General features: G+C 41.7%; 1 protein-coding gene across 6 annotated transcripts in view; it reads left to right on the top strand.

Annotated features, from left to right (window-relative positions):
• Positions 1–15390, top strand: part of LOC125456041 (very-long-chain enoyl-CoA reductase-like) — an 87395-nt gene that overhangs the window by 32085 nt on the left and 39920 nt on the right. For 4 of the 6 annotated variants that reach the window (XM_048538680.2, XM_048538682.2, XM_048538684.2 and 1 more), the window contains exons 2-4: positions 6564–6614; positions 7118–7169; positions 13677–13721. In XM_048538680.2, coding sequence (XP_048394637.2) covers positions 6564–6614; positions 7118–7169; positions 13677–13721 — 148 coding nt within the window. Of the gene's footprint in view, positions 1–4893; positions 4969–5692; positions 5786–6563; positions 6615–7117; positions 7170–13676; positions 13722–15390 lie in introns of those variants that run through there. The other 2 variants (XM_048538685.2, XM_048538683.2) reach the window with 2 other exon arrangements.

Genomic DNA, 15390 nt, shown 5'->3' with positions numbered 1-15390 from the left:
ATGAGACACACTTGCCTGACCAATTTTGTACAATTCAATGTAGACTCCAGTCTGACCAGTACATTCATTTCCAAGCATTATTCATTCTTCCCCCTGGGAATGGATGCTGCCATTGAAGGTTTGTTTGAATTTCATTGTCTTGCCGTTTTAACATTAAAAATGTTTCAGGGGTATCAGCTATGCTGCAGGGTCATGTGGAACGGTTATGGTGTTGATTTAGTGGAGTGTGATTAAGAGTGGTGGCATATGATGGAAGGGGGCTGATTACATGAACTACACGGAGAGGCAGTCAGAAGAGTATTCAATATCACAAAGGTACCGACCTTCATTGCTGTCTCTGAGAAGATAAAGGGGAAAATGCTAACTGGAATCCGTTGGCGTGAGTCACTGTTGGAAGCAGGTGCAGGGGAAAAGAGATACAGCTGTAGAAGGTCTCGGCAAAAACACAAGAGATAAACAAAAAGGCAAAAAGCTAACAAAGATGTTGAGCACAGCAACAGAGAATAAAGGATAATATTGATGGTGAGCAGAGGTATAGAGCTCAACTGCATCAGAGCTACACTTGTCCACAACTGAAAATAGATAGCTGGAACTTGGTGGAAAAAGAGAAAATGATGAAAATTTGCAGCAGGACTGTGAAGGAAAAGGTCAGCTATAACCTTATAGGGTGTGGGTTAGAAGATTAAAAAGATAGCAAGCATTGCTGTTCTGATTCACACTGATCCTTCAATAAGCCTGACATTCTTGAATATCAAAGAATATTTTTTGCTTTTGTGCCCGCTGTTTCTGTGTTCACATTATCTAGGTTTCTGTCCTCTGAGCCCAGCCCCTGCCTAGGCCCAATGTTGCAGATCGAATCTAAAATTTGTTTTGAGTAAAATAATGCCGGAACTGGGATAATTTCACACATCTGTTACACAAGTTCTTCATGAATTTCTGATTTGACGTATTTTGTCTGGTGGCACTCCCATGAAGTTTCCTGCAGATACTTTAACGCACCGTAGGATTTTTAAAAATGAGATGTGAGCGTCACAAGCAAGGCCAGCATTTATGGGAGACGATGGTGGTGAACTGCCTTCTTGAAACATTGCCGTCACTGTGGTGAATTGGCACACGAACAGTGTTGTTAAGAAGGGAGTTCCAGCATTCTGACACAACCACAAAGAAGGAATAATCTTATTGTTCAAAATCAGGACGGTGTGAGGCTTGGAGGGGTATGAGCAGAAGGCAGTATCCAATGCATATGCAGCCTTTGTCCTCCATGATGATTTTGGGTGGGCATTTGGAAGACGCAGTCGAAGTAACCTTGGCAAATTTGCAGTAGGATGTTTTGTAAATGGTACGGTATTAGATGGCTGTAATACAACATAGTTTATAACTATAGATAACAAGGTGTAGACCTGGATGAACACAGCAGGCCAAGCAGCATCAGAGGAGCAGGAAAGCTGACGTTTTGGGTTGAGCCCCTTCAACATTTCTCAGGTTCTCTAGCATCGGCAGTTCCTACTATCTCTAACAATTTTAACCCCGTGGCAAAGCCTCTTCTAAGGATGCCTAGCATTTCTGAAGAAGGGTCTCGACCTGAAACATCAGCTTTCCTGCTCCTCTGATGCTGCTTGGCCTGCTGTGTTCATCCAGCTCTACACCTTGTCATCTCAGATTCTCCAGCATCGGCAGTTCCTACTGTCATTGTAATAGTTTATATCTATGTTCTGAGGAAGGATCACTCGACCTGAGAGGGTAACTCTGATTCCTGTCCACAGATGCTCCTGGACCTGCTGAGCTTTTCCAGCAATCTCTATTTTTGTATGCCATTTCAAATTGTGACTGTGGTAGCGGTAGCAGAGGGAGTATATGTTTTTAAGGTGTTGTATAGGATACCAGTCAAATAGGCTACGTTATCCTGGATGGTATTTTGCTAGTTAAGTGTCATTGGAATTGCGCTCATCCAAGAAGTGACGAATATTCTAGCACACTCCTGATGAATGCCTTCTAGGTAGTCCTGTATAAATGCAGATTGTTGTTGTTGACATGTAAAGGAAGTGGTAATACAAGAAACTGCCATGATAGGTAGAAAATCCATTACAGTGGCTCAGTACACTAGGAATGAATGAATTATTAATTCACTATTATTTGAACCTGATTTTTTCAGTACCATGGGCCTCAACACCAAATATTGCCAATGGTATGACTATAAATAATATTACAGCAATATTACAGCATTAAATTGTCACAATTTAAGAGCATTGCACAATAAATACAATGCTATTGCCCCACTGCAAGGTTATAAATTCAGTAACAAATTAAGCACAATTTAGTCATTTATTCCCCCAAATATAGTTACAATACAGTTACCTAGTTATAGTACAATTTTGAAGTCCTGTGTGTTGAACGTTTGTGTGAAAGGATAAATTTTTAAATGACAACCTCTCCAGCTGTGCACAGACCTGATGCACATAGACACTGAAACCAAGCCACAATCTGAAGTAACAAGTGCTAAGACTACCATTTAATACTGTAATGTAATCATACAAGAAGAGAGCAGTACAACAATACGTTGCCTTAGGTGCCTGATTTAACAGATATCAGCGGACTCTGAGCTTCAATTTTTATTCCTTTTTAATCTCTCAAGGGACTGAGACAATTTATTGTCCTTGAACAGAATGATTGGCTTGCTGTATTAAGGGACTGGTAAGAATGAGTCATATTAGCCCAGATCTGGAGTCAGAAACTAACGGCAGATTCCCTTCTCTAAAAGCCGTTAATGAACCAGACAGGTTTTAGAATCCTTACAATGTGGAAGCAGGCCATTCAACCCATCAAATCCATACTGAGCTTCTGAAGAGCATCTGACCCAGACCTATTCCCCTGCCCTGTACCTGTAACCCTGCTTATCCTATGCCTAATTCACCTAACCTACATATCCCTGGACACTATGGCAATTTATCAGGGCCAATCCACCTAACCTGCAAACCTGTGGACTGTGGGAGGAAACCAGAGCACCGGGAAGGGACCCACATAGACACAGGGAGAATGGGCAAACTCTACACAGACAATTACCCGAGGGTGGAATTGAATCTAAGTCCCTGCACTGTGAGGCAGCAGTGCTAATCACTGAGCCACTCCATGTATCCCATGGCCTGGTGGGAAAGATGGATGTGATTAATGGTTTCTTCTATTGTGGTTATGTATGGTCCTTATCTGACAACACATAGAAGATGTCAGAACTGATTTAGTAGATCTTGGCCACCATACTGAAGCTGGAGCTCTAGTTTTACATTTAGTAGTGCCTAGGTGTCCTCAATTGCTTTACAATGATCGACAGTGATCTCATTGTACCATGACTGAGATTAGCTTTATATTCCAGATTTATTCATTGAATTCAAATTCTATCAGAAGTCGTGATGCAATTTGAACCCATAACAAGAAACAAAGACAGAAAGAATAGAATCCTTACAGTGTGGAAACAGGCCCTTCAGCCCAACAAGTCAACACTGACCCTTGTGTCATGTCCTCTAGCAAGACCCATCAAATACTTCCACAGTCATGGTGAGCCTTCCCTGGGGTTGAAGGTATGGCAAGGGGGGCTGAAATGCCACACTGTGAGAACTGTCGGCCATTCAGCGTCCAGCGGCTGTCTTGCTCACTAGCGCCATGAGGTGGTAGCTATGGGCATGACCATGATGGGAGGCTCCAGATCGAAAGTAAAGTCATGGTTGGAGAGGTTTCACAGGGTGGGGGTCACAGTAAGGGACTTGGAGGGGAGATGCGTTGGTCCCAGCAGGCCCCTCCCATCCTTCTTGATGCCCTGTCACTTGATTGGACACTGGCTGCCTTGAACGAGGGATCCTGATTCTCCAGAGAGAGCCTAATAGTCCCATCCACCTCTGCAGCTGGGTCGACAATCTGAGTAGTGAGACAAATCTGTTAATTATCATTATTTAGCTGGTTGGGAAGCCTGACCATGGGTCTTCCTGTCTGCACATAACCTTCGAGGAGATGGGGAGTTGATGAACTGCTCACATGCCAGCCTAATGCCTGATTAAACAGCCTGCCTGCTTCCAAATATTTTATACAGACCAGAAAATAACCCCCTCAATGTTTCAGGTCACCTTTACCTGAGGAATGGCACCTTACCTTTCAGCTCAACTCTTCCCATCTATCTACTCAACACTGAGCTCAACAACGTTAGATTCCGACTCCAGTCTTGTTCTGTGTTTTCATTTCCTTAAAAAAATATTTTGCTGGGTCAGTCTCCATTTTGTTTCTTTTCTTTACATTTTTAGGTTATATCCAAATGGTTTTGTGTAGCCATTTGCGTCTCATTTTGACATAACCCTGCTTTGTTTATTCTAGCTGTTACCGCTCTCTTTGGCTATAATATCATAAAATCTTTTATTATTTAATTTCTCCTTCCCCCGACCCTTTCTTTGTGTTCTTTCTGGTCTCCGCCAACTAATTTATACAGTCTTAAAATACACTTATTTTTAAAATTTTTCTTCAGTTATGATGAGAAGGCCACTCAACCTGAAAGGGTAACCCTGCTTCTGTTTTCAGAGCCCTAGTTTTTGCATCATTTGTTTTGCTTTTCATTAGCATGTTTATGACTGTGGTGCCAATGTGTATATGGGTGCATATTATAGTCTGGTTTGTGGCGGAATTGCAATCAAAACTGGGCTGTAAATAATGCTGCAGTTAGAATTGTGTTGACAGTTGTTTAGCAACATTTTTGTGTGCAGTCAGTTTTCTCGTTGTTTGCTACTTGTGTGTTTATGTGGGCTTGGTATTTAATATGGAACAAAGCCTGTGCAGTACATTCCAAGCTGCACATGCAATGTATTTTGTTCAGAACATTATTGCTACGATATGTTATTATCATTTGCAGTTGTTTAGGCTACAGTTAGGCTGTGTTTTGTACAAATTTATCGCCATAATGATTAACCATCAAATTGAAGAGAAGCTATAGAGGTAAGGAGGCCATTCACCCTGGCCTGTTCATTCTGGCTATATTGTAGAGGTAATTCAGCTCATCCTGCTCCCCTGCCATTTCCCTGTGGTCCTGCAAACAGCTTCTGTTCAGATAATTATCTGATTTCCTTTCGAAAGTAACTAACCTCCACCACACACTCGGGCAGTGCAATGCCTTACCATTCACCGTGAGGAGCAGATATTCCCCATGCCACCTCTGGTTCACTCACCAATCAATTAAATCCTTAAATCGGTGCTGTTTGGCTGTTGATCCTTCCACCAATGGAACTGTTTCTCCTCATCTACTCCACACTCCTTATGATTTAGACACCTCTAACAATATGCATTTCAATGCATATAAAGAGAGCAGGCCCCCATTTCTTCAATTCTGAAGAAGGGTCACTGCACCCAGAAGGTTAACTCTGGTTCCTCTCCACAGATGTGGTCAGACCTGCTTGAGTACCTCCAGCAATTTCTGTTTTTGTTTCAGATTTCCATCATTTGCAGTTATTTGGTTCTTCTCTTATCTTCTCATGTAGTTTGGTATCATATTTTGCATGTTAATGCTTCTGTGAAGTGATGCGGTACTTTTTACTGCTCTCAAGGTGCTATTGAAATCCAAGTTGTTTGTGCTAAATATATCACTGTTGTAAAACAGGATTGACACTGGGCCTGTTTCTTACACTGGACGAGGGTGCATTCCTTCTACACATATTTCACATTCATGTTTCTGTGGATCACAGCAGGATCCCTTCAGAAAATGGCTTTCAAAAAATGACGAGCATAAGAATTAGCTATTTCCCTTCCAGGGGTACAGGTAATTTTTTTAAAAAAATGCTTACAAATATAATATTCCTTTATTTTAATAGATGTCAATTCACCCTCAATCCCAGATTCTTTACAACCTAACTCATGATCATTTTGTGAAGGGACAATTCACAAACCTGACCTGGTTTGTTTGTGCGATGCACTGAAAAATGTGTTGCTATGTCCGTACAATGTGCATCCAGGCACACACTCGCCCACAATGTGGGATATTTTGAAATGAATGGTATGCTGGTCCTGTTACACAGCTTTGCTTCCTCATGTGGCACTTTGAACTCACACTTATTTGACATTCAAAACTGTTTGTCAGATCACTTTTTTTTCGTTGGTGTCCTAATTTTTAAAAAATACCTATTGCAAGCTATTAGATCGAAGGATCGGTTTTCAGGCAGTGAAACAGCTGGATTAAAATATTGGGAGCTGCTGCATTATATCTGACTCTTGATAAGAGTATTCTTCCTGGCGTATCCAGTTACAAGCCCCTTTCCATCAGTTGGGTTGTTCTATCATACTGCTGTCACAATGCCCCTTCGCACTGCTACTGTGCGGAAATGTCAGGGACATATGTGCTTGCCACTTCTCATTTGTACTGATAGGTGCCTGCTGAATTCTCTGTGCAACAAGCAATGGCACCAATGCAGACGATAGACTTAACAACTATATTTACTGCAACCAGTTTAAAAAAGAAAGCGGTAACGACTACCATCACACAACAAGCGCGAGAATCCACAACCACAACTAAAAAAGCAAAATCATTTGTTTTCTTTGAGGTGGAAATCCTTGATGCCAAGACCAAGGAGCAGCTCTGCTTCCTCGACAAGGTGAGAATGTAAACCTTATTCCCAGCATGTATTAATTATAGCATTGGTTCTGTGACTGTAAATATTTAATGTAGTTTGCTTTTGATCTATGGGTTCTTTCACAGAACTCACTGAATACAAAGGTATCCCAGCCTTTGTACTGAGTAGGAAGGTGCTCCAACCTTCTGTCTACTCTTACACCATATATATTGATTAATTAATTTGGAGGGCAGTGTTGAAGTGACTTTGTGAGCTAATTAAATGTGTACCAACAAAGACTGAAGACTAGATTGAAGGCTTTTGGAGAAAGAAAAATCTGTCTTTGTTGCAGGGCAGTGGAATTTATTCCAACCACCACCTGTCTCCCTTAGCATCTGAATGTCACAGTAATGAATGGCGGTGTCCTTGGTTCAGCATATTTTAAGACTTTTTTATTGTCTTGAAATCTGCATTTCAATGTATGAGACTCCCTTTCTGCTTCAAGTTGAAGGGTACTACTGACCGCATTTTATCATCTTATTTAGGTGGAGCCAAATGCCACAGTTGGAGAAATTAAATCTATGTTCCATAAGTCATGTAAGTAAAAACATCTGAGCAAACTTTGTAGAATCCCAGTGACAGCATCCTTGTCATGTTTTTGAATTCATTTGTCTATTTTTGTTTTCAGTTTGTCCATTCCTTTACTTTCTTTCTCCCTTCCTTCTGTCAAAATTCAGTCGATGTCACTATTTTTAGTCCAGAAATTTCAATCCTCTGCTGCGTGGAGTTGAAGTGGTTTGTAGAGCAAAATCCCATTGAGGTTATAAATCATTAGCTACAAATCCTTTTGGACGGGTTGTCGATTCCTGGATTTTAGTCTATTTATTCCTCTCTCCACCAGCTGCCCATGGGGATAAATTTAATAATAGTTAATATGAGGAAGAAATTTGATAGCTAGAAAGCAGAAAGAAACAAATAGACTTAAGGCAGTATGGGAGAAATAGCAGCTTTTTTCGGGAGGTAGATTGGACGCAGACTTGATGTGTTTTTACGTGGTGGGGTGGGGAAGAAGGATATCCGTAGTTAGAGCTCTCTTACATAGAAACTAGGAACAGGAATACACCATTAGCCCTTTGAGCCTGCTTCACCATTCAGTGTAATTGTGGCTGATCCTCCATCTCAAGGCCATAATCCCATTTGCTCCCCACACCCCTTGATGCCTTTAAAATATAAAAATCTAACTATCTCTTTCTTGGATACATTCAGTGATCTGGCCTCCACATCCTTCTTTGACTGGGAATTCCATAGTTTCATTACCCTTTGAGTGAAAAAAAGTTTCCTCATCTCATTCCTAAAAAAAAAATCCAAAATCATTCCTACTCTACATCTGACACTCTGTCCGCTTGTTCTAGAGTCCCCAGTCAGGGAAAACATCTCCCTGCATCTGCCTAGCCCCATTGGAATTTTATACATTTCAATCAGATCACTTTTTGCTCTTGTTATGGACCAGACCAAACCCCCTCAAAATATATTAAGAAGATAGCCTGGACCTTAACATTTTCTTATTTTAGAGGAAAGGCAAGCGAAAGGCTTTGCATTCCAGATGCAAATTGATTGGTCAAACTACCAGATTTGAAGCAAAGCAGACTTTATTGAAACACTGTAGGTAAAATACAACAAAAGAAAAATAAAAGAATTGGCTTAGCTGTAGCTCTACTGAAATGTTTGACAAAAATAATAGATACAGTAACTATTACTAATTTACCTGAGCTAATATAGCAACATCATATAACCGCACCCTTGACAAAGGCAAATAAAAAAAAGTTTGTCTCACATACAACTCCAGAAAAGGAAGAGAACCCCAGCTTTTAGTTGTAACTTAGAGAAGGAGAATAAACTATAGCTTCCACCTCTTCAGGACCCAAGCAGCGACTGCTACTGAAAAACTAAAAATTCTGATTCTGTGAGATCTTGACCACACCCATTCAGCCTGCTTCTATTGTTACAACTTTGAAAAAAATACCTAAGGCTTCACAAACTGTTTACTGTAGTGGCTGTGTGTCGACTGCTTTGTACTTCTGCCTTAAAACCTTTTTTCAAAGGAAAATACAAAATACACCTCTTAAAGCGATATTCTTCTTGAACACAGGCCCAGTTGAATTAATCTAGCCTCACAGGACAGTCCTACCATCCCACTATCAGCCTAGTTAGTCTCTGCTCACTCCCTCTGTGCCAACAATATCCTTCCTTAAGTAGGGAGACCAAGACTGGCCCCATGCTCCGGGTGTGATTTCATCAATCCCCTGTGTAACTGAAGGAAGACATCCTTTGGGGTTTCAGGAAAGCCCTATTTAACTCCTGGAAGAATCCCAATATTCCTGGTTTACTCAAAAGACAAATGGGAGCCTCTTTCCATATTTGATTGGATTTTGCAAATGTTCCTGGCCCTGGAAAATCAGAAATGAGTGTGGACAGGCAGATGTCAGATTGTACCACAGTTTTGATAAGATTTGTGTTCCAACTGGAAATCTGGATTTCTTGTAATGATTTTTGCAGCTCCTTGCGCAGGCTTTTGAGGGAGGGGCCTCAAAAATTTAGTGGGTTGCCAATGCCCACCTTCCGCTCACCTCTGACCTGTCCCCAAGAGACAGCCAGTCTGCTTGCCTTAAGCCCATTGAGGTCCTTAAGTAGGCAATTAGCAGCTACTGAAAGCCCTCATGCCCCATCCTGTGTCATTTTTCTGTCTGTAGGGGAAGACAGAAGGACAGCTCAGCAACTTTCACTGCAGGGCATGCTGGTGAAGGAATGCATCCTCCTGAGGGTCCTCACCCTGACCCCCCTCCTCTCCAACCTGACACTCAGCAGCCCCCTTTCACCCCCTGAGGTTAACCAGCCACATCCACCCAAACTCCCTGGAACCCTGGTCCCCACCCTATTTTCTGGAGGACAGCCTGCAGGTCTAGCAGAATCAAAAAATCCTTGCAGTGCACAGAGAGACCATTGAATCTGTTGTGCTTACACTGGCTCTTCAAATGAGCATCGTGTACTAGTGCCAACCCCCCAATTTATCCCCATAACTCTGACAACTATTTCTGTTCGAACAATTGCCCAATGCCCTCTCGAATGCCATCGTTGAGCCAGTCTCCACCTAATTTCTCGGCAGTGCGTTCCATACCCTAACTACTCGTTGAGTGAAAAGATTTCTTTCCTTGCCTCACCCCTGCTTACGCAAGTCACTTTAAACCTATTCCCTATAATTTCTTCTTTCTCTTACATCCTCCCCATCTACTGTATCCAGATCACTCCTGACTTTGAAAATCACGATGAAATCTTCTTTCAGCTCCCTTCTCCCTAATCAGGGCAGTCCCAACTTCCTCAATCCATCTGTATCACTGAACTTTCTCATTCCTTTCCATAAATCACATCTAAAATTGTATACAATACTTCAGCTGACATCTGACAAGTATCTTGTACAAGTTTAACAGAATCTGTTTGCTTTTGTACTCTATGTCCGTATTAATGAAGCTGGGAAATATTGTACGCTTTATTAACTATGCTCTCCACTTGCCCTGCAACCTTTAATGATCTGTGTACATATACACTGAGGCCCTTCTGCTCCTGCACCCTGTTTAGAATTATACCCCCTACTTTCTATTGTCATTCATTGTTCTTTCTATCAAAGTTCATGCCCGTCCCTTCTCTGTGTTAAATTTTAACTGTCACCAATCCACCTGCTCCACTAATTTGTCAATTTCTTTTGGATTTCCACACTGTCCTCTTCATAGTTTACAATTATTCCAAATTCTTCTTCTTCTGCAGAATTGTTCCCTGCATACCAAGATCCAGGTCATTAATATACATCAGGAAAGCCCAGGATCTCAATACTGACTCCTGGGCGACGAAATGTTCTACTAAATGACAAATGCCATTCACCGTTACTCTCTGTTGTCCATCATTAAGCCAATTTTATATCCACATTGACACTGTCTCTTTTATGCCAAACCTTTAACAAGTCTTTTGTGTGGCACTACATTAAACACCTTCTGTGTGACTACCAATTCCATCATTTTCTGTATAGAAAAATAAAGATATAAGCAAAGAAACAGACCTTTTGATCCAACTTGTCCGTGTCAACCAGATATCCGATATAAATCAGGTCCCATTTGCCAGCATTTGGCCCATATCCCTCTAAAGCCTTCCTATTCATATACCCATTTAGATACCTTTTAAATATTGCAATGAAATATACCAGCATCCACCAATTCCTTTGGGAGCCCATTCCATGTATGCTCCACCCTCTGCCACACTGTGAAAAAGTTGTCCCATAGGTCCCTTTTATATTTCTGCTCTTACCTTAAACCTATGCCTTCTAGTTTTGGACTCCCTCACCCTGGGGAAAAGACCTTGTCTATTTACCCCATCCACGCCCCTCATGATTTTATAAACTTCTATAAGGTTACCCCCTTAGATTCCGATGCTCCAGGGTAAGTGACCCCAGACTGTTCAGCCTCTCTCTGTAGCTCACATCTTTCAACCCTGGCAATATCCTTGTCATTCTTTTTTGAACGCTTTCAAGTTTCACAACATTCTTCCTATAGCAGGGACACCAGAATTGCACACAGTTTTCCAAAAGTGATGTAACTAATATCCTGTACAGTTGCAACATGACCTCCCAACTCCTATACTCAATGCACTGACCAATGATGGTAAGCATACCAAATACCTCCTTCACTATCCCGTCTACCTGCAATTCCACTTTCAAGGAACTATGAACCTACATCCCAAGGTCTCTTTGTTCAGCCACACTCCTCAGGACCTTACCATTAAGTGGATAAGCCCTGCCCTGATTTGCCTTTCCAAATTGTAGCACCTCATATTTATCTAAATTAAACTCCATCTGCCATTCCTTGCCCATTGGCCCATCTGGTCGAGATCCTATTGTACTCCGAGGTAACCTTCTTCACCATCCACTACACCTTCAATTTCAGTGTCATCTACAAACTTCCTAACCGTACCTCCTAAGTTCATATCCAAACCATTTATATGAATGACAAAAAGCAGGAAATCCACCACCATTCCTTGTGGTACACCGCTGGTTACAGGCCTCCAGTCTGAATAAACAATCCTCCACCACCATCCTCTATCTTCTACCTTTGAGCCAGTTCTGTATCCAAATAACTAGTACTCCCTGTATTAGTGTGATCTAACCTTGCTAACCAGCCTACCATGAGGAACCTTGCCAAATGCCTTACTGAGGTCCATATAGATCACATCCACCACTCTGCCCTCAATAATCTTCTTTGTTACTTCAAAAAACTCAATCAAGTTAGTGAGACACAATTTCCCTAATTAGTACTTGCTTTTCCAAATACCTGTAAATCCTGTCACTCAGGGTTCCCTCCAACAACTTGCCCACCACCGATGTCAGGCTCACTGGTCTATAGTTCCTTGGCTTTTCCTCACCACCTTTCTTAAATAGTGCTACCATGTTGGCCAATCTACCGTCTTCTGGCACCTTACCTGCGGCTATCAGTGGTACAAATATCTCAGCCAGGGGCCCATCAATCACTTCCCTAGCTTCCCATGGAGTTCTAGGATGCACCTGATCAGGTCCTGGGGATTTAACCACGTTTATGCATTCTAAGACGTTCAGCACCCCCTCTTCTGTAATGTGAACATTTTTCAAGATGTCGCTATCTGTTTCCCAAAGTTCTGTATCTTCCATATTCCTTTAGTATCTCCTCTATCTCCTGTAGTTCTACACATAGGTGGCCTTGATGATCTTTAAGGGGCCCTATTTTCTCAAAGGACATTAAGGATAAAAGGGCAACTAGGGCAGAAATAGGGCAGAAAAACCTGTCTAAGCCTCTGACTAGGCAGTCCCCTATCACAATCGATTGCTTGGAACCTTGCATACCCCTTATTAGAGCCAGTCTTGGTACCAGAAACCTGTCTATCAGTGTTATATTCACCTGAGAGTCCATCACCCCTCTACATGTTACAAAACAGCATACTTGCTTGACATGGGGATAGCCACAGGAGACTTCTGCATTCCCTGCCTATCCCTCCTACCTTTCCTGGAGGTCACCCTGACTGTATCTGCAGTTTATCTCCCTGTAACTGCCAACCATCACACACCCTGGTTGCTGTAAATTTCTTGTTTTCTTTAACTTCCACTCCATACGATCCATGCAATCTGATAGGATTTGCAACTAAACAGACTTCCTGCAGACATAATCATCAGTAAACATGGAAACTCTCTCCCTAATCTTCCACTTCTGACAGGAAGAGCATATCACTCTACTAAAGGCCTTCTTTGTATGTTAACGATCCACAGACCCAGACATAGCCCATGTTACTGCTGTAAGAGCACTGCTCCAGCCTAACTTAATGCCTATGTTTCATATTTTTAAAGTTTAATTAAGAGACAGATCTCAATAAAACATATAATCAAAAAGAACTCATATACTCACTATTACAGATTTACGAAAAAAACTAGCCAATTAGCTGCTGAACTACTCTGATCTCCCCACACAGGTTTCTCCAAGGTAAGCTGCGAATTTCGCTGTTTGTTTATTTTTCTTAGGTGAACTCCATGTCCAGAGGTACTTGAAATTAAACAGCAGAGGCAGTAGCTGTGAAGGTTCACTGCTGGGTCACACAGCAGTGTAAGTTTCTCTCTTCATTGATTCACTTCCCACCATGTGGTCACTGCCTTTGTCTCCCTTCCTCCTTTTTTTAAAAAAGTGCCGCTGTTTTGATCTCTTTTCCCAAAGTTCCAAAACAATGCTACAGCTTATAAAACTGCAATTACTGCTCTTGGAATTTGAGGAAATCAGCTGCAACACTGAAAATCCCTCAAAAAAAGGAGCAGCTCTTACAGATTCAAATATTTCCGGTCCTCCATCTTGGTTTGCCCTGACCCAAATAATTAATTCTACAACTTTCCCGCCGCTGAGAGTTACCAATTAACGATGGATATTTAGCTCGGGAGCAGGATCCATACCTTTTTTTAATCAGCCCCTTGGTTTAGAATTATTCTACTCCCAAAACCATTACATTTGTGATAAGAGAGAAATCTTAATTTTTGCGTTTCTTTTTCAGACCCTCAGTGGTATCCAGCGAGACAGTCCATCAGATTAGACCCCAGTAAGTATGGTTTTGCTCTGTACAAACTTAGGTAACTTTTTTTTACAAGATTTGCAATGTTAAATTAGAAATAGATAATAAACTAACAAAAAGGCACGTAAACAAAAGCATTAATAAGAGTTATTCACTCTAAACAAAGTGACATGCTGACCGTTTGAACAGAGAAACATCATTAAAATTCAAATTAAATTTCAAAAAAACAAATTTCCTCAACACTTTTCCTTTATTTTTGCCCATCATTTGGGCTGTTTCATGTAAATTGCACAGAATGTTTGTTTGTTTTTTCACAGTGCCTTGACTGATTTCATATAAACTTGAGGCAAGAGAATGACAGGCCTGGATTCATATAACAACCTCCATTTCCCCTGCTGATAGAGTCACCGAGATGTACACCCTTCGGCATGTCAGGAACTGTACATCCAATCCAGGTTCTTTTGCTTTGGGTGCCCAAAGCATCTGTGACAACCAATTTGCAAACAGCAAGGTCCCTCAGGTAGCTAATGACTGGAGATTCCATATTCTTTTATATTCATGTTCTTTTACAACAAAACTCTCCAAAGGAGATTTGCTTCACGGGACTCAGGAAAGGCTTGGAATGAGAGTTCACATTGAAGGGATATAAGCACTCAGCCAGTGAACCTTTCACTTCACTATGCATTGGTCTAAGACTAGAACTGTTACTTGTGCTCTCCAGCTATTTACTCCATTCGAGTTTAGTAGAATGTTCAACAGTAACTTTCAAAAAGGGACTAGAATATCTGGCTGAAAAAGGGGAAGAAAATATCACGGCTATGGGGAGAGTGCAGGAACATAGAATACAGAGCATAGAACATAGAACAGTACAGCACAGAACAGGCCCTTCAGGCCACGATGTTGTGCCGACTATTGATCCTCATGTATGCACCCTCAAATTTCTGTGACCATATGCATGTCCAGCAGTCTCTTAAATGTCCCCAATGACCTTGCTTCCACAACTGCTGCTGGCAATGCATTCCATGCTCTCACAACTCTCTGTGTAAAGAACCCGCCTCTGACATCCCCTCTATACTTTCCTCCAACCAGCTTAAAACTATGACCCCTCGTGTTAGCCATTTCTGCCCTGGGAAATAGTCTCTGGCTATCAACTCTATCTATGCCTCTCATTATCTTGTATACTTCAATTAGGTCCCCTCTCCTCCTCCTTTTCTCCAATGAAAAGAGTCCTAGCTCAGTCAACCTCTCTTCATAAGATAAGCCCTCCAGTCCAGGCAGCATCCTGGTAAACCTCCTCTGAGCCCTCTCCAAAGCATCCACATCTTTCCTATAATAGGGCGACCAGAACTGGACGCAGTATTCCAAGTGCGGTCTAACCAAAGTTTTATAGAGTTGCAACAAGATCTCACGACTCTTAAACTCAATCCCCCTGTTAATGAAAGCCAAAACACCATATGCTTTCTTAACAACCCTGTCCACTTGGGTGGCCATTTTAAGGGATCTATGTATCTGCACACCAAGATCCCTCTGTTCCTCCACACTGCCAAGAATCCTATCCTTAATCCTGTACTCAGCTTTCAAATTCGACCTTCCAAAATGCATCACCTCGCATTTATCCAGGTTGAACTCCATCTGCCACCTCTCAGCCCATCTGTGCATCCTGTCAACATCCCGCTGCAGCCTACAACAGCCCTCT

This window comes from Stegostoma tigrinum, chromosome 8 (genome assembly GCF_030684315.1).
Source record: "Stegostoma tigrinum isolate sSteTig4 chromosome 8, sSteTig4.hap1, whole genome shotgun sequence".
NCBI classification, from domain to species: Eukaryota; Metazoa; Chordata; class Chondrichthyes; order Orectolobiformes; family Stegostomatidae; genus Stegostoma; species Stegostoma tigrinum.
Note: the sequence above shows the minus strand (reverse complement) of the source record. Positions and strands in the feature narration are given on the sequence as shown.